Source organism: Rhinoderma darwinii, chromosome 6, assembly GCF_050947455.1.
Source record: "Rhinoderma darwinii isolate aRhiDar2 chromosome 6, aRhiDar2.hap1, whole genome shotgun sequence".
Taxonomy (NCBI): Eukaryota; Metazoa; Chordata; class Amphibia; order Anura; family Rhinodermatidae; genus Rhinoderma; species Rhinoderma darwinii.
The window spans coordinates 10,586,396-10,607,183 of NC_134692.1; the positions used below are offsets into that span (position 1 = coordinate 10,586,396).

At 38.4% G+C, this 20,788-nt stretch overlaps 1 protein-coding gene across 1 annotated transcript; it reads right to left on the reverse strand.

The window, feature by feature from the left end:
- Nucleotides 1-8,166: 8,166 nt before the first annotated feature.
- LOC142655223 (sterol 26-hydroxylase, mitochondrial-like) lies at nucleotides 8,167-19,047 on the reverse strand. The gene is made up of 9 exons (XM_075829109.1): nucleotides 18,814-19,047; nucleotides 15,025-15,215; nucleotides 13,253-13,452; nucleotides 12,970-13,167; nucleotides 12,528-12,691; nucleotides 12,108-12,274; nucleotides 10,619-10,700; nucleotides 10,287-10,487; nucleotides 8,167-8,566 (listed from the first exon to the last, which is right to left on the reverse strand). Exons 1-9 carry the CDS (start codon nucleotides 19,027-19,029, stop codon nucleotides 8,450-8,452), a joined length of 1,536 nt encoding a protein of 511 aa, XP_075685224.1. The 5' UTR covers nucleotides 19,030-19,047; the 3' UTR covers nucleotides 8,167-8,449.
- Nucleotides 19,048-20,788: the final 1,741 nt, after the last annotated feature.

The following is a 20,788-nucleotide window of genomic DNA, read 5'->3' on the forward strand; positions in this document are numbered from 1 at the left end:
TATAGTCTTGTATATAGGGGGCAGTATTATAGTAGTTATATTCTTGTATATAGGGTGCAGTATTATAGTAGTTATATTCTTGTATATAGGGGGCAGTATTATAGTAGTTATATTCTTGTATATAGGGGCAGTATTATAGTAGTTATATTCTTGTATATAGGGGGCAGTATTATAGTAGTTATATTCTTGTATATAAGGAGCAGTATTATAGTAGTTATATTCTTGTATATAGGGAGCAGTATTATAGTAGTTATATTCTTGTATATAGGGGGCAGTATTATAGTAGTTATATTCTTGTATATAGGAGCAGTATTATAGTATTTATATTCTTGTATATAGGAGGCAGTATTATAGTAGTTATATTCTTGTACATAGGGGACAGTATTATAGTAGTTATAGTCTTGTATATAGGGAGCAGTATTATAGTAGTTATATTCTTGTATATAAGGGCAGTATTATAGTAGTTATAGTCTTGTATATAGGGGGCAGTATTATAGTAGTTATATTCTTGTATATAGGGTGCAGTATTATAGTAGTTATATTCTTGTATATAGGGGGCAGTATTATAGTAGTTATAGTCTTGTATATAGGGGCAGTATTATAGTAGTTATATTCTTGTATATAGGGGCAGTATTATAGTAGTTCTATTCTTGTATATAGGGGGCAGTATTATAGTAGTTATATTCTTGTATATAGGGGGCAGTATTATAGTAGTTATATTCTTATATGTATAGGGAGCAGTATTATAGTAGTTATATTCTTGTATATAGGGGCAGTATTATAGTAGTTATATTCTTGTATATAGGAGCAGTATTATAGTAGTTATATTCTTGTATATAGAGGGCAGTATTATAGTAGTTATATTCTTGTATATAGGGGCAGTATTATAGTAGTTATATTCTTGTATATAGGGGGCAGTATTATAGTAGTTATATTCTTGTATATAGGGGCAGTATTATAGTAGTTATATTCTTGTATATAGGGGCAGTATTATAGTAGTTATATTCTTGTATATAGGGGGCAGTATTATAGTAGTTCTATTCTTGTATATAAGGGCAGTATTATAGTAGTTATATTCTTGTATATAGGGGCAGTATTATAGTAGTTATATTCTTGTATATAGGGGGCAGTATTATAGTAGTTATATTCTTGTATATAGGGGGCAGTATTTTAGTAGTTATATTCCTGTATATAGGAGCAGTATTATAGTAGATATATTCTTGTATATATGGGCAGTATTATAGTAGTTATATTCTTGTATATAGGGGGCAGTATTATAGTAGTTATATTCTTGTATATAAGGGCAGTATTATAGTAGTTATATTCTTGTATATAGGGGCAGTATTATAGTAGTTATATTCTTGTATATAGGGGGCAGTATTATAGTAGTTATATTCTTGTATATAAGGGAAGTATTATAGTAGTTATATTCTTGTATATAGGGGCAGTATTATAGTAGTTATATTCTTGTATATAGGGGGCAGTATTATAGTAGTTATATTCTTGTATATAGGGGGCAGTATTTTAGTAGTTATATTCCTGTATATAGGGGGCAGTATTATAGTAGATATATTCTTGTATATAGGGGGCAGTATTATAGTAGTTATATTCCTGTATATAGGGGGCAGTATTATAGTAGTTATATTCTTGTATATAGGGGGCAGTATTATAGTAGTTATATTCTTGTATATAGGAGCAGTATTATAGTATTTATATTCTTGTATATAGGAGGCAGTATTATAGTAGTTATATTCTTGTATATAGGGACAGTATTATAGTAGTTATATTCTTGTATATAGGGACAGTATTATAGTAGTTATATTCTTGTATATAGGAAGCAGTATTATAGTAGTTATATTCTTGTATATAGGGACAGTATTATAGTAGTTATATTCTTGTATATAGGGACAGTATTATAGTAGTTATATTCTTGTATATAGGAGGCAGTATTATAGTAGTTATATTCTTATATATAGGGGGCAGTATTATAGTAGTTGTATTCTTGTATATAGGAGTAGTATTATAGTAGTTATATTCTTGTATATTGGGGCAGTATTATAGTAGTTATATTCTTGTATATAGGGGGGCAGTATTATAGTAGTTATATTCTTGTATATAGGAGGCAGTATTATAGTAGTTATATTCTTGTATATAGGGGGCAGTATTATAGTAGTTATATTCTTGTATATAGGAGGCAGTATTATAGTAGTTATATTCTTGTATATAGGGGGCAGTATTATAGTAGTTATATTCTTGTATATAGGAGCAGTATTATAGTAGTTATAGTCTTGTATATAGGGGGCAGTATTATAGTAGTTATATTCTTGTATATAGGAGGCAGTATTATAGTAATTATATTCTTGTATATGGGGGCAGTATTATAGTAGTTATATTCTTGTATATAGGGGCAGTATTATAGTAGTTATATTCTTGTATACAGGGGACAGTATTATAGTAGATATATTATTGTATATAGGGGGCAGTATTATAGTAGTTATATTCTTGTATATAGGGGGCAGTATTATAGTAGTTATATTATTGTATATAGGAGCCGTATTATAGTAGTTATATTCTTGTATATAGGAGCAGTATTATAGTAGTTATATTCTTGTATATAGGGGCAGTATTATAGGAGTTATATTCTTGTATATAGGGGGCAGTATTATAGTAGTTATATTCTTGTATATAGGATCCGTATTATAGTAGTTATATTCTTGTATATAGGGGGCAGTATTATAGTAGTTATATTCTTTAATATAGGGAGTAGTATTATAGTAGTTATATTCTTGTATATAGGGAGCAGTATTATAGTAGTTATATTGTATATAGGGGCAGTATTATAGTAGTTATATTCTTGTATATAAGAGCAGTATTGTAGTAGTTATATTCTTGTATATAGGAGCAGTATTATAGTAGTTATATTCTTGTATATAGGGAGCAGTATTATAGTAGTTATATTCTTGTATATAGGAGCAGTATTATAGTAGTTATATTCTTATATATAGGGGCAGTATTATAGTAGTTATATTCTTGTATATAGGGAGCAGTATTATAGTAGTTATATTCTTGTATATAAGGGCAGTATTATAGTAGTTATAGTCTTGTATATAGGGGGCAGTATTATAGTAGTTATATTCTTGTATATAGGGGGCAGTATTATAGTAGTTATATTGTATATAGGGGCAGTATTATAGTAGTTATATTCTTGTATATAGGGGGCAGTATTATCGTAGTTATATTCTTGTATATAGGACCAGTATTATAGTAGTTATATTCTTGTATATAGAGGCAATATTATAGTAGTTATAGTCTTGTATATAGGGGGCAGTATTATAGTAGTTATATTCTTGTATATAGGGGGCAGTATTATAGTAGTTATATTCTTGTATATAGGGGCAGTATTATAGTAGTTATATTCTTGTATATAGGGGGCAGTGGTCTAGTAGTTCTATTCTTGTACATAGGGGGCAGTATTATAGTAGTTATATTCTTGTATATAGTAGCAGTATTATAGTAGTTATATTCTTGTATATAGGGATAGTATTATAGTAGTTATATTCTTGTATATAGGGGCAGCATTATAGTAGTTATATTCTTGTATATAGTAGCAGTATTATAGTAGTAATATTCTTGTATATAGGACAGTATTATAGTAGTTATATTCTTGTATATAGGGGGCAGTATTATAGTAGTTATATTCTTGTATATAGGTGCAGTATTATAGTAGTTATATTCTTGTATATAGGGAGCAGTATTATAGTAGTTATATTCTTGTATATAGGAGCAGTATTATAGTAGTTATATTCTCATATATAGGGGCAGTATTATAGTAGTTATATTCTTGTACATAGGGGGCAGTATTATAGTAGTTATATTCTTGTATATAGGGGCAGTATTATAGTAGTTATATTCTTGTATATAGGGGACTGTATTATAATAGTTATATTCTTGTATATAGGAGGCACTATTATAGTAGTTATATTCTTGTATATAGGGGCAGTATTATAGTAGTTATATTCTTGTATATAGGAGCAGTATTATAGTAGTTATATTCTTGTATATTGGGGCAGTATTATAGTAGTTATATTATTGTATATAGGAGCAGTATTATAGTAGTTATATTCTTGTATATAGGGGGCAGTATTATAGTAGTTATATTCTTGTATATAGGGGCAGTATTATAGTAGTTATATTCTTGTATATAGGGGGCAGTATTATAGTAGTTATATTCTTGTATATAGGAGCAGTATTATAGTAGTTATATTCTTGTATATAGGGGGCAGTATTATAGTAGTTATATTCTTGTATATAGGGGGCAGTATTATAGTAGTTATATTCTTGTATATAGGGGCAGTATTATTGTAGTTATATTCTTGTATATAGGAGACAGTATTATAGTAGTTATATTCTTCTATATAGGGGCAGTATTATAGTAGTTATATTCTTGTGTATATGGGAGCAGTATTACAGTAGTTATATTCTTGTATATAGGGGGCAGTATTATAGTAGTTATATTCTTGTGTATATGGGAGCAGTATTATAGTAGTTATATTCTTGTATATTCTTGTATATAGGGGCAGCATTATAGTAGTTATATTCTTGTATATAGTAGCAGTATTATAGTAGTAATATTCTTGTATATAGGACAGTATTATAGTAGTTATATTCTTGTATATAGGGGGCAGTATTATAGTAGTTATATTCTTGTATATAGGTGCAGTATTATAGTAGTTATATTCTTGTATATAGGGAGCAGTATTATAGTAGTTATATTCTTGTATATATGAGCAGTATTATAGTAGTTATATTCTCGTATATAGCGGCAGTATTATAGTAGTTATATTCTTGTACATAGGGGCAGTAGTCTAGTAGTTGTATTCTTGTATATAGGGGGCAGTATTATAGTAGTTATATTCTTGTATATAGGGGGCAGTATTATAGTAGTTATATTCTTGTATATAGGGGACTGTATTATAATAGTTATATTCTTGTATATAGGAGGCACTCTTATAGTAGTTATATTCTTGTATATAGGGGCAGTATTATAGTAGTTATATTCTTGTACATAGCGGGCAGTATTATAGTAGTTATATTCTTGTATATAGGGGGCAGTATTATAGTAGTTATATTCTTGTATATAGGGGCAGTATTATAGTAGTTATATTCTTGTATATAGGGGCAGTATTATAGTAGTTATATTCTTGTATATAGGTGCAGTATTATAGTAGTTATATTCTTGTATATAGGGAGCAGTATTATAGTAGTTATATTCTTGTATATAGGAGCAGTATTATAGTAGTTATATTCTCGTATATAGGGGCAGTATTATAGTAGTTATATTCTTGTATATAGGGGGCAGTATTATAGTAGCTATATTCTTGTACATAGGGGGCAGTATTATAGTAGTTATATTCTTGTACGTAGGGGGCAGTATTATAGTAGGTTATATTCTTGTATATAGGGGCAGTATTATAGTAGTTATATTCTTGTATATAGGGGCAGTATTATAGTAGTTATATTCTTGTATATAGGGGCAGTATTATAGTAGTTATATTCTTGTATATAGGGGACTGTATTATAATAGTTATATACTTGTATATAGGAGGCACTATTATAGTAGTTATATTCTTGTATATAGGGGCAGTATTATAGTAGTTATATTCTTGTATATAGGAGCAGTATTATAGTAGTTATATTCTTGTATATTGGGGCAGTATTGTAGTAGTTATATTCTTGTATATAGGAGCAGTATTATAGTAGTTATATTCTTGTATATAGGTGCAGTATTATAGTAGTTATAGTCTTGTATATAGGGGGCAGTATTATAGTAGCTATATTCTTGTACATAGGGGGCAGTATTATAGTAGTTATATTCTTGTATATAGGGGGCAGTATTATAGTAGTTATATTCTTGCTTATAGGGGCAGTATTATAGTAGTTATATTCTTGTATATAAGGGCAGTATTATAGTAGTTATATTCTTGTATATAGGGGCAGTATTATAGTAGTTATATTCTTGTATATACGGGCAGTATTATAGTAGTTATATTCTTGTATATAGGAGCAGTATTATAGTAGCTATATTCTTGTATATAGGGGGCAGTATTATAGTAGTTATATTCTTGTATATAGGGGCAGTATTATAGTAGTTATATTCTTGTATATAGGAGCAGTATTATAGTAGTTATATTCTTGTATATAGGTGGCAGTATTATAGTAGTTATATTTTTGTATATGGGGGGCAGTATTATAGTAGTTATATTCTTGTATATAGGGGCAGTATTATAGTAGTTATATTCTTGTATATGGGGGGTAGTATTATAGTAGTTATATTCTTCTACATAGGGGGCAGTATTATAGTAGTTATATTCTTGTATATAGAGGCAGTATTATAGTAGTTATATTCTTGTATATGGGGGGTAGTATTATAGTAGTTATATTCTTGTACATAGGGGGCAGTATTATAGTAGTTATATTCTTGTATATAGGGGTAGTATTATAGTAGTTATATTCTTGCATTATAGTAGTTATATTCTTGTATATAGGGGCAGTATTATAGTAGGTATATTCTTGTATATAGGGGGCAGTATTATAGTAGTTATATTCTTGTATATAGGGGTAGTATTATAGTAGTTATATTCTTGTATATAGGGGCAGTATTATAGTAGTTATATTCTTGTATATAGGGGGCAGTATTATAGTAGTTATATTCTTGTATATAGGGGGCAGTATTATAGTAGTTATATTCTTGTATATAGGGGGCAGTATTATAGTAGTTATATTCTTGTATATAGGGGGCAGTATTATAGTAGTTATATTCTTGTATATAGGGGCAGCATTATATTAGTTATATTCTTGTATATAGGAGCAGTATTATAGTCGTTATATTCTTATATATAGGGGGCAGTATTATAGTAGTTATATTCTTGTATATAGGGGGGAGTATTATAGTAGTTATATACTTGTATATAGTGGCTGTATTATAGTAGTTATATTCTTGTATATAGAAGCAGTATTATAGTAGTTATATTCTTGTATATAGGAGCAGTATTATATTAGTTATATTCTTGTATATAGGGAGCAGTATTATAGTAGTTATATTCTTGTATATAGGGGCAGTATTATAGTAGTTATATTCTTGTATATAGGGGGCAGTATTATAGTAGTTATATTCTTGTATATAGGGGGCAGTATTATAGTAGTTATTTTCTTGTGAATAGGAGCAGTATTATAGTAGGTATATTCTTGTATATAGGAGTAGTATTATAGTAGTTATATTCTTGTATATAGGAGCAGTATTATAGTAGTTATATTCTTGTATATAGCAGCAGTATTATAGTAGTTATATTCTTGTATATAGGGGGCAGTATTATAGTAGTTATATACTTGTATATAGGAGCAGTATTATAGTAGTTATATTCTTGTATATAGGGGCAGTATTATAGTAGTTATATTCTTGTATATAGGGGCAGTATTATAGTAGTTATATTCTTGTATAAAGGGGGCAGTATTATAGTAGTTATATTCTTGTATATAGGGGCAGTATTATAGTAGTTATATTCTTGTATATAGGGGCAGTATTATAGTAGTTATATTCTTGTATATAGGGGCAGTATTATAGTAGTTATATTCTTGTATATAGGGGGCAGTGGTCTAGTAGTTCTATTCTTGTACATAGGGGGCAGTATTATAGTAGTTATATTCTTGTATATAGGAGGCAGTATTATAGTAGTTATATTCTTGTATATAGGGGCAGTATTATAGTAGTTATATTCTTGTATATAGGGGGCAGTATTATAGTAGTTATATTCTTGTATATAGGGGCAGTATTATAGTAGTTATATTCTTGTATATAGGGGCAGTATTATAGTAGTTATATTCTTGTATATAGGGGCAGTATTATAGTAGTTATATTCTTGTATATAGGGAGCAGTATTATAGTAGTTATATTCTTGTACATAGGGGGCAGTATTATAGTAGTTATATTCTTTCCTACATTGTTTTAGTGCTGGTCTAGTAAAGACATTTAGCTGAATTTCATTCCCACATCTGAACAGGTTTATTAAATGACAACTACTTTTGTAAGCACAAGATGTGCTGAGCGAAGTTGTCACCTTTCCTGCCCCCACTGGCAGCTCATATAAAGTACTTTGCTCAGGAAGTGGCTTCTATGAGTGCAGGAGAAAGTGTATTGAACAGAAACATATTTACATTGCAATTTAGGCAATCATGTTTTTATCAGTTGTGGTTGGAATCGCCCTTTAATTATTCTTTTTTGCCAGTGGACTCTGCCTTGACCTTCAGTGAACATATTTATCTACATTTCCAGGGAAAAGTCTATCATGAAATCTTTCACAGCCTCTAATAATTCATCTTCAGATCTTCACACTCCGGCATCAGAATTGTTATATTGCTGAATAATCGGTGAAAGTTTTATTTTCCTCGTCTATTATTGGCGATCAATGAACTGCAAGTTGATTGGTTTGTGTGACACAAGAACAATGCGATTTTTGGTACGGACTTCTCCCAGGTCAGGGTCAGGCCTAATCTGGAACTTCTTTATTAGCTATGGAATTAAAGGGGAAAAAAAAACCATCATAAATCTTCAATGAAGGTGAACCCTTCCCAAGTGCCCTACCAGGCCATATGGACATCATAGCGGTCCCGCCACCCTGTATTTACTGCCTTTGCCAGAGCAGAGATTTTCTTAGAAATATTGTCTCTCTCTCTCTCTCTCTCTCTGGCTGACCCAGCCCATCCATGTGTCTCGTGGTCAGCCATTCATTTGAATGGCCGCCATGTAATACTACGTTTCCCCAGTAGTGGCCGCTGCAGGGAAAATGTAAAGCTGGTGGGAGTTTCCCTCAGTGATCACCGTTGATCGCCAGGCTTGCTTTATTTTAAAAAGGAGGGGTCTTCGTTAAACGACCCCTTTAATGGGGTAACCCCTTTCCATCCAAACCACAAGCTTGCATAAGAACGTTTAATCTACTTATAGAGATATTGGCATTTTCTGTTTTGTGAAAGTGACAATGGCCGTATTGTTTGTCACTTGAATTATTTTCTCAGCAACTTATGGTGAACTGTAATTCTGTCGACATGTTCCATGAAAAACAAAGTGACCATTTTAATTCGTTTCTGAGACACTAATTCAAATGCGACAATCAATATGGCCGCACTTCCTGTCATCACTTTTACAAAAAGGTCTGAAGCAACAAAACGGATAAACGCCAATGCAGCCGATCTCAGACAGTCATAATGCAGACACGTTTTGGCCTCTCAATTACGGCCGCGAGACACCCGTTTACCCTAAAATGTTCTATTAATTCAATCTAGGGCCCTGTGGTTATGGCTCTAAGGCCCCATGCACATGAACGTAAACACCCGTAATTACGAGCCCATAGACTTCTATTGGCCACGGGTACCTTCCCGTATGCTTACGGGAAGGTGCCCATGCCGTTGAAAAATATAGCATGTCCTATTTCAGGCTGTAATAAAAGCACGGGCAGGCTCATAGAAGTCAATGGGGCTCCCGTAATTACGGGTGGCTACATTTGTGCACCCGTAATTACGGGAGCGTTGCTAGGCGATGTCGGGATAGTCACTGTCCAGGGTGCTGAAAGAGTTAACTGATCGGTAGTAACTGTTTCAGCACCCAGGACAGTGACTACCGCAGGAGTTAATAGTATTAAAACTTAACTTACCCAGAACTCCCTTCTTCTTCCTCCAGTCCGGCCTCCGAGGATGACGTTTCATCCCATGTGACCGCTGCAGCCAATCACAGGCTGCAGCGGTCACATGGACTGCCACGTCATCCAGGGAGGTCGGACTGGATGTCAAAAGAGGGACGCGTCGCGAGACAACGGCCGGGGTACGTATGAACAACTTTTACTTTCAATCGCTGCGGAAACTCTGCTCGAAAGGGCTGCCCCTTCCCTCTATCCAGCACTGATAGAGAGAAGGGGCTGCCGATTAGTGCAGAGAAAACGTGTCCGTAAATACTGGTGGAATACTGGTGACACCGGACCCGTATTTACGCCAGTGTTTACGGGAGTTATGACCATATAGCAAATGATTATAATTATTAGATTAATATTTTCAAAATAATTATTTAAATAAAATCGCTTATTATTACATTACATAATATTAAAAATTTTCACTAGCACAGTTTTACCCCATACTATTTTGTGGGGTAAATGTTAAGAACATTTTTGCGCTGTGATGGTCTATTTTAGGTTTGTTACTTTTAACTTATTTATTATTACAATTTATTCTGGATTTCTCACCTGAGAAAGTGCCAAGTGCATTTCAAGCTCAGCCACCCGTCGTCCTAAACATCCTCTAACCCCAAAGCCAAAGGGTATGGAGCTGAAGGGGTGATGCTTTCTACCCTCGCTCCTCAGCCACCTCCCTGGGAGAAATCTGTCTGGTTCCGGAAAACTGGTCTCATCTCTGGAGAGCACATAGTGGCAGAGGATGAACTGTGTCTGAAATAAACAAGTACATTTACCTCTATATTGCTGTGTTACAAAGTAGACCATGAGCGTGGCTCATTATATATATATATAGTTATTTATTTTTTATATATTTTTTTTATGCCGATTTTTCAAAAACGTACATTTTTGGGAAACTTGTAGCCGCCTACAACTACATCCTTCTCCACTATAACTCTGCCATTCTCTGGAACCACTGGATACAACCTGTTTTAAAAAAAATATATAAAAAGAAATATCAACGTTTTTTGTTGGTTCAAATTCAACGTTGATGTCTCATCTGGAACAACCCCTGTCCACATGTCCTATGGGGAAAATGCATGTCATAAAGGTGGGCCCCTTCCACTCTAGACCCCCTCTATGACATCCATCTGTCCTAATAGGACACAGCTGTAGCTGCTCTTTTTGTAAAGGGGTATTCCGCTTAGTAGAAGCAGCAGCAGCATGGATGACATATAGCAGTAATGAGCAGTGTAGCTGTGAATCCAGCATGGGTGTAAGATAGACACACGGATGTTTCTGCAGCTTCTAGTAGTGATATATCTGCCTCTCTCTCACTCTGCTCCTCCCCTCTCAATAGACTTCTATGGGCAGCTGATCCTTCAGTGAGCTGAGAAGCCGTCTTGTCTAATTCTGGCCGTACCCTTTAGATAGCTGTTCGCCGAACGACCATTTGGCCAACAGCTATTCCTTCCAACTTCCCCATACACATGCACACGCCACTCAATAAGGAGAAGGAAGAAAGAGGCTGCGGCTTATCTGGTATCGAACAAAAGGATCGGGCGTGTTGAAATTCAAAGCTTGATAAGTGGAGAATGCCATTTTTCTCTAATAAGATATATTACAAAGTTTCTTACGCTCCTCAACATTAAAATTCCAACACCAAGAAGAAACAGTTTTGGAATTGTGCAGACCACAGGATGGATAGACATGTTAATGATATGCAAATGATAAAAAATCAATGTAAGGCCGAGCTGTTAGTATAACTGAGGTCCGGCTACCGCACATTATGCCACCCCATACCATAATCCTGGGAGTAGGACCAGTGTGACGTTCCCCTGTGAAGGCCTCTTTATGGCATTGCCCACGTGGTCTCCAGATCAATCTCTGCTATTATTGCGTCCCAGGCAAAGGCGAGACTCAGCGCTGAAGAAGATAGACCTCCACTCCCTCCCCCATTGCCGTCTTGCTGTGCACCATGACAGCCTTTGGTAGCAGTGGCGTGTGGTCAATGGAACACCTGTAGCTGGACGTCTGGCTCGTAGCCCAACGCCATGCGAAAGCATTTTGATTGTTTGTGTGGATACTGGTTGCCGCCCTAGGCTTGGGATGTGACGCCAAATTTTTTGATTTTTGAGGTTTCATGTGGCTAAAAAACGTTGCGTTCAATCTGGCTTTTATGCCCCTTCCCCCACACGCCACAGATTGGAGCTCGGTGCTTGAAAATTTGATCATTTGCAGATCTGAGCGACACCTGCGACTTCCTCCATTTGCTGAACATTACGGCTCATCCTTCTTGGTGTTGCAATTTCAATGTTGAGGAGTATATATTTACTTATACTATTGATTTATGCAAAGTTTGTCAGAAGTGCCGCACCTGTTTCATATACTCACCGCAGGGTTTCCTTGACAACTGCTTTCAGCAGGGGCATTTTAGAAATATCGACAATACCTGGAATATGATCATCAGGAATAACTTGGATCACCTCCTCATACAGAGACTGCTGGATCGCAGGGTTTTTTGCCAATTGATATAAACCCCATGTCAGGGTATTAGATGTCTGGAATAAGGCGAGAAATTAAAACTTAAAGATGGAGTTGGAATTGCTCCCCGTTAGGGGCTACTACGGCTACCACAAGGGGCAGTTGTGAGGCAGCTATACCAGACCAGGGGATCGATCACTGATTAACTGCGCAAATCTTCCTATCCATTTTCATACTTCGGGGTCTATTTCGCAAGACAATCCCGCAAAAAATGGGACAGTTGCAGGGAATGCATTTAGGATCTACGATAACCATCCAAATATCACAAACCGTGTCCACGCCGGCTTGCAGCAGCTCCGGCATTGCCCCGTACACCTCCTTCACATCCAGATTTCCATTGGTAAGCAGGTTTGTGAGATAAGCTCCCCCCAGGTCCTCACCACGATCTAAACGTCCTTCAATGTCCTTTATTTTTTTCTTAATTAATTTTGTCCCTAAAAATCCATGGAATTTATAAAAAAAAAATATATATTTTTTTTCAAATGGCATGTGTGATAAAACTTTTTGGATACAATATTTTTTTAGGAAATTTTTTCCAAAAATATTCTAACATTTTTTCTTTCATTTTTCAGATTATAATGGTTCATTTTAATTAATAAAAATAATCAAGTATTTAAAAAAAATTGACCGTAATTTGTTTGATTTTTCTAAATTACCCACAATCCCACATTATGTTTTTTTTGTGTGGTTTTCACCATTGAACGTCACTTACCATAATTAAATATTATATCCCAGGATTCCACAAACCGTCCCCAGTATGGCAGGAAGTCTCTGGCCCAGACTGGTAGCCGTTCTACGACATTCTGACTTTCTAGCATTATGGCGATAGAATTTATGAATTTCTGGGTCTCCTCTGGAATCTCTTTTTTTAAACATCCGACGCGAGTCTCAAATATCACCGTACAAATACCTAAACGTGTACAAATCATCTTATGAGTAAATTTAGTCGATCGTTTTCGGATGTTTTTTAATGAATGGTGACGCTCTGAACTTACTTTCAAAGGCAAATTTATACATCAAACTGGCGACATTTTCAACCGTAAGCCCCGACGGACTTTCTGCTCTCAGCTCCTGGATCTTGTTGAACAGATCAGGGATCACCTCGTTTAGGGAGTCCGCATAGTGCGCTGCCTCGGTGGGTTTCAGCATCTTCTTGTTGAGTATTGAGCGCAATGTCTGCCACTGATGTCCCTCCCTATACACGGAAACAAATGCATAATTAAAGGGTTACTGAAGTCAATTTGCTCCTCACACCTCGACGTGAAATTTACGATTTCCCACCGTGGGTGTGGCCCACTGAAACCAACCATAGTTACAACGATTTTTAATACATGTGACCAGCACGTAACCACTGTGACCTTTAGTGGTCTCAACAGTGACGCCAGTACGTGCCAAGGCTTGCTTGACCATTTCCATAACCCCCATAGAAGTAAATGAACAAAACCGTGAACATGCGTGGCCACCTCTTCATTAACACTCCACCTGCGAATGCGCCTCCACAGATGGGTTGGGGGGTCGGGGGAACTCTGGCCTCCACCAGAGCTCGGATCCGCGTCTATCAGATATTTATATATATATGTGTCTGAGATGGGATTTACCAACATAATCGTTTATGGCATAGCCAGAGGATATAGGGGCAGATTTATTAAAATTTTCTAAAATAAAGGCTGCGTAAACCTAAAAAAGACAGGCCATAGATGCGCCAATTGTATCAGAATGGCGCACGCTGTGTGATAGATTTTGCGACATGTTAGACACTTTCCTCTAACTTACGCAACCTCTTGTTTAGCTTAGACCAGTATTTTGTGGAAAAATTGTGAGCAAGTTATAGATAATTTTGGCGCATTCTAGAACGTTACTTAGCCACGCCCACTTTTCTAGACACTTTTGAAAGGCGCAAAATTGTCTAAAACATATAAGAAATCTGGCGCACGTCATGTACGCCAGTTTTTTGGCACAATTTGCATCAGAATTCTTGCGGGTTTGTCATAGTACATCTGCCCCATAGGTCCTTAGTCCTTGATTTCCGGTGGTTTGTTGTCCCAAGTCTTAGGCTGGGTTCACACAGAGTTTTTTTCAGGAGGAAAATCTGCCTCAAAATTCCGTTTGGAATTTTGAGGCAGACTTTTGCTCCGCCTGTCGCCATTTTTTTGCCCGCGGCCATTGAGCGCCACGGGCAAAAAGATGCCGCGAAATACGCTTCTTCTGCCTCCCATTGATGTCAATGGGAGGTCAGAAGCGTAAACGCCCGAAGATAGGGCATGTCCCTTCTTTTTCCCGCGAGACGGTTTTTCTGCTTGTAGGAAAAAAACGCCTCCGCATCCCATTGAAATCAATAGAAGGCATTTTCGCCCGTTTTTTGGCGCGTTTTCTGATGCGGTTTCCGCGTCAAAATACGTGTCAAAGAACTCTGTGTGAACTGGCCCTTACCCTAGTCCCTTCCTGGCATGCAGTGGTTTAAACTTTAATTTTCTTTTTAACAGTGAAAAGGTGAAAACAAAGCAGCTGTCATTTGACAGCCGCTCCTATTTTAAATAGGGAGTGGCTGTCAATAGGAGAGGCGGGGACTATATGCAGGGGGCAGGATTACATTGAGTAGTGTGCTAGCCTGTTGGACTATCCTACCTTCAATACGCATGAAGGTGGTGGTGGAAGTCTCCGATCCTCATTGATGGGTAAATACGGAACCTGTCCGTATTCCCTGGCTTAGGTAAGTGGGTAAGCTCCACATCCAGTGCCCTAAACCCGCAGCTGGGCTCATACTCACTCAGTTAGTGGTCCATAGGAGTGTCCCCTGAGGTCCCGGTGTTTCTTCCACAGATTTTTGTCCACCCTCATCGGATACTTTCCTTCTTGTTTCAATAGGCTCTCCAGGAGGTGAGGACTGGCTATATTAACCATGCGATGGCTGCCAATATTAGTTACCCACATGGGTCCGTACTTCTTTTTTTCTTTTATCTTAAAAAACATCCCCACAATTTAAATATCAGGCCAGGGAGTAACATGTCCCTACTCACCCGCTGAAAAACCTGCCTGAGTCGTGGCATTAGTCATACACTCGGATATAATAGTGCTTTATGGGATACATATACACCCCAAGTGTTATAGACTGGTAACCCCCAATACCTGGCCGGTCCTCTTCCTATGGACGGCCGCAGCGGAGAGGAGATGTATAGAGAGATGGCCGAGCGTATAGAAGACTATGGGAAATATGGACGTAGCCGAGTGAGCGAACCCCATACAACTGCTCCCGAACGTGGCTGTTTGTCGGCTGTCATTGGGGTCCCAGCAGTCGGACCCCCATTAATCCAACATCCTGTGGATAGGTGATAAATGGTAATAGTGAAAAGACCCCAATATGAATGATCCTAGAGAATGGAGAAAGGTAATGTTTAGTCCTCGATCCTTTCTGGATTTTTTTTGGACAGTCCTAGGAAATGTCCCTGGAAAAACTTCTACGGAAATAAGCCGTGCGTGAAAAGTAAGTCAAATTGTACTAGGAATTTCACTTAAAAAAATTATAAAACTTCTAAAAACCCCAGCGGGAATACACCCTAAAAAGTAATTCCCAACTGTTTTACTATGAGGGTTCCCCTGAAAAAAAATCTTCACCTCCTGGGGAATCTCCAACAACCATCCCATCCTTAAAGCGTCATGCAAACGACTGCAGTCTTGCGGCCGTATACTATTGCGGAACCACGATTGCAGATGGTATAAAACACATGCGTTCCTATGAGCCAGTGCACACGACGGGCACTGCCCGGGCCGCAAAAAAAATAGAACCTGTCATTATATGGGGCTCATTGAAATGAATGAATGCTTGTGTGTGCACTGTCTGTGATTACGGATGACACCCCGTGACCCGTCCGTGCCGTAATCACAGACCTTTGGCCCCATGCCCATTAAAGTATTTCTGCGGCCGCAATTCACCCGCAACTCTGCTAGTGAATTGCAGCCCCATTCATTTCAATGGGCCCATGCACACGACTGTGGTTTCCACGGCCAGTGCATTGCCCAGGATCCTGGTCCGCAAAAAGAACGGATGAGTTACTACGGCCGTGTTTTGCGGCCCTCATAGAAATTAATGCCATGTGCACGGCCCGCGATTTTCTGGGCGACCGCAGGTGACACTTCACGGCTGTCCGAGCCGCAAATCACGGCCTGTGCACACCACTATGGTCGTATGCAGGAGGCCTAAGACAGCTCATGCGCTTAGCGGCTTCCAAGAAACACCTGGAGCCCAGGTACCCTGAATAAGGGGCCCTAAAGTTTGACACACAACCCTGGTCACCCTTAGTCAGGAGGGCATCCCAGGGCAGGATGTGACAGTCTTATCCTGGGCTGCCCTCTTCACGCTCCGCCGCTGCCCTTTTTACCCCGGAAAACATCAATAAATAGCATTCTTATGTACATAGAAGCTGCTGGCCGTCTGCCATGTAATGTCGTTATAAATGAATGACTTTGTGTTTTTGATCGCGCACAGGCAATATCACCCAGCTTTCCCAGATTCCTGAACAGAAAAAACTGCCTAGTTAAGCAGCGATATATTCCATCTTCACCCCACCATATAAATAGGGGGATTTGCCATTCAGGACTCCTAGGAAAGTGGGGCAAAAACTCTTGTGAGATCTGTAATAATGGTAATGTGGATTTCACCCAGCTTTTCCAGGAACAGATATAACTAAGACACAGAAGGATATCATTTTTTTCCAACAATTTGACAGAAGACGACGACTCAAGGGCGTGTAATTACAGGTAACTTTTTACTATAGGGGATTTTTTGTGGTTATTTAAATGCATTTACCGTGTACCTAGATTGTCATCTAAATAGGCCCAAGATTTAATTCATATATTTTTATAATTGTCGGATCTCCGGTTTTTCAGATACAGAGCACCAAATTCTCTGCTTTTCTTTACGTGGCCATTGAGTTCCATGATGAAATGCAGACTGCCTGCTGCCACCACTAGGGGGAGCTCCCTGTATACAAGATACAAAGCAGCTGTATCTCAAAAAGTAAAAATAATTTTTAATAAAAACGAATTTGAAAGTTGTACCAATCACACTGAAATGAGGGAGCACGGCCATGACGCTACAGAAGCGCCAAGGGAAGTGAGAATGACCCCCCAAAAAAATACTACTTATCTATTTAGAGCAATGGAAAATCACAAGCAAATCGGCACCAATCCCGCATGATTTGGTACTAATTTGCCATTGCGAATTTCCTTTTGGATCACCTCCAGATTTGCAGCGGATATTTTGTCAGGCAAATCCGGTACATGTCTGTATGTTCAAACGTGTGACTTAGGGGTACGAATGTGTGTCTGTATGAGTGTGTATACACGTGTGTACTTAGGTGTATGTGGGTGTGTATACACGTGTGTGTGTGTGTATGTATGTGTGCCTGTATGGGTGTGTATACATGTGTGTACTTAGGGATATGGGTGTGTATACATGTGTGTACTTAGGGATATGGGTGTGTATACATGTGTGTACTTATGTGTATGTATGTGTGTCTGTATGGGTGCATATACATGTGTGTACTTAGGTGTGTGTATTTATGTATTTGAATGTGTGCATGTTTGTACATTTGGATATGCCTCATAAAAATCTGTGTTAGTATTTAAAACTAGACAAAACCGCAATGTGTGAATAAGCCCTAAGAATTTCCTGTGCGAGTCCTCAGCCCCTCAGCAGAGCTGGAGGATAGTGCCGGGGGCTGCTTCTTCTGACTGCCACTTTGGGGACTATTTATTGGATACAATTGCGCTCTCTAGTTCAGCTTTAATACAACATTTTACTGATTCCCACAGTTAAAGGAAACCGGTCCTGCTGACTGTTTCCTTTTAAAAAAAAAATTGTATAACTTCTAAACATTGCCGAATTGTCACTATTGAATTTCTTCAGAAGATGAGTAATCCATTTATGATTTAATATTAACCATAGCAACAAATTGCGCTATAATGTACTTTGTGCCCCGTATAAAGGCCGCCGCTGCACATACTTGCCAACTCTCCCAAAATGTGCAGGAGACTTCTAGAAAAAGGGGAGATCTCCTGGACCCCCGGAAGAGCCGACATATCTTCCGAGTACCTCACATACTCCTCTCCGGGCAGCAACGCACGGGGAGAGGCGGATCGCTGAACGTCGGGTCTGAGGTCTATAAAGGGATGGTTTTGGTTCTGGTCTGTATATAGGGGAGTTCTGGCCTGGGGTCTGTATACAGGGGGGGTCTGGGGTCTGTATACAGGGGGTGTCTGATGTCTGTATAAAAGTTGGGGTCTATATCTTTATTTATCAGGCCTGGTATGTAATTTGTATTATTTTTGGGGTGTGCTGAAGGGGGTCATATGTACTATTTGCCATTGAAAGGCTGTAGGTTGGGGCGTCTCCTATATAAATGTGTTGGGCATAAGGAGAAAACTTTGCTTTGGAATCTCCCTGGTTCCCCATTCTCAAAAGTTGGCATTTATGTATGACGCTTAGGGGGCCGATCCTTAAAGGGGCAGACCATGCAATAATTGGAATGATTTTCCATGCGGGCTGTGATTCTCTTACCTCCAGTTCATGTATATAGGAGATATATCCCCTTAAGAAAATCCAGTACAGTGATTCCACTTGGCTGGGGCCGGGTAGGTCGTCCATAGTTTTTAGTCTCTCACGATCGACCTGCACCTGTGAGACCCCCAGAGAAGCCTTGTACCTGGCCGCAGGTAGCCGGTGTGAGGTCTGCAGCATGGAGCGGGCTCCCCTGCCCAGCCAGGTTCCTATCATTTCGCAGAACTGAGTGTTTCCTCTAAGGTACGTAACACTAAATAATCTGCCAGCCCAGAGTCCACCCCCTTAACTCATTGCTGTGTAACTCGTCCGGCAGGAATCCTCGTTATTTGTTAGTCATATCTGTTTCTGGGAAAGCTGGGTGATAAGCAACGTGGCTGCCATTAAATCTCGGACAGGGATTGTTGTAACCCAGCTTTCCCAGACCCCTGAGCGGCAAATCTGCCTATTTATTCAGCGATACATCACCCGCTCCTGTACAGATTTACCATTAGACTCTAGGAAAGCTGGATAGACACTAATATGGCTTCCATCAGGACTACCACAAAAGTCACCCAACTTTCTTAGAATCCCGATGAGATGGAAAATGGGAGAATACCGGCATGTGGTCCCTTATTTGATTATTGTCATTGTCACGTACCGGAGATGCGGATTCTCTAAGCTGTAATTTGGCCGTTTGGCGCTGGCTGCAATGGAGCGGAGTCTAAGTGATCCTCTGGTATTCACCCTTAACCCCCGCGAGGAGGTATAGACTTTTCTACAGGTGGATGCTCCAGGGTGCATTCTCCAGAATAGTCACCAGCTGATTGGTGGGAGTGCCGGAAGCCAGACCCCCCCCCTGATCTGATATTGATGGCCATCTATATATAAGACCCGGAAAACCCCTTGAAAGGCTACGTATACCTCTGAAAGGCATTTTATCCGTGTGATTGGTGCATCTTTATAAATAGTTTTTATTAAAAAATCGTTCTACTTTTTGAGATACAGCTGCATTGTATCCTGTATAACAGAGCAGCTGTATCCTTCGCTATGACCGGAATATGTCAGTCCCACAGACCTGACTGGTTCAGTGGCTGCGGGTCCTACGTGTCTTTTTGACATGCAGGATCCATATGTAATCGATCACATCTAAGTTGAGGCCCTTTTACGCCGGCCGACAGTCGGCTGGTGCAGGGGCATCATTGATCGGCGCTTGTTTGCTCCTGTCACACGGGGCTATGGATGGGGTGAGCGGTTGTTACTCCGATCGCTGGTCCCCATACATTATTATCATGTCGGCAGCGCGTCTCCCTGTTTACACACCAAGATGCGCCGCCGACAACGATAATATTTCACATTTTTAAAACAATACGACCAGCAGATGATCCGGCGTTTGCTCGTTGCTATTGATCGCTGCCTGTTTACACAGCGCAATTATCGGCAATGAGCGTTATATGAACTAATTATCTGCCCGATTAATCATCCTCTATAAAACCCCCTTTATGAACATGTCAGAGACACAGGGACGCACATCCTGGGGACGCACATACAAGTGAATGTGGCTGTCGCTAGCACCGGAGCCCCCTCTGGTGCTAGCGATGCCACTGTATCCGCCCGTGACACTGCGCGGGATTTAAACTTTAGTGAGCGGGTGGACCGTGGAAGGTGCGCAGCCGCGCACCTTATAGGGAACACTGGTGTGGACCCTGCTCGCAAGAGCTTACAATCTATGAGGAAATGAGACAAAATGCAAAAAATGCTTGTTAAGTGCAATGGTCCAGCCATCTTTTATACATATGGGGCAGTACAAATATATAATATTTTATAAAGGCTACAGCTGTACCCTCAGATTTGTATTTTTCAAATGCCCTTTTTATGTCACGTATTGCCCTTTTTACCCATGTGGGGTTTAATTTTAGTCGTTTATACTTGTTACCTATAGGAATACATTTTGCACTATAATTACCCAAAGTAGATTTGAAAATCTCCCATTTAT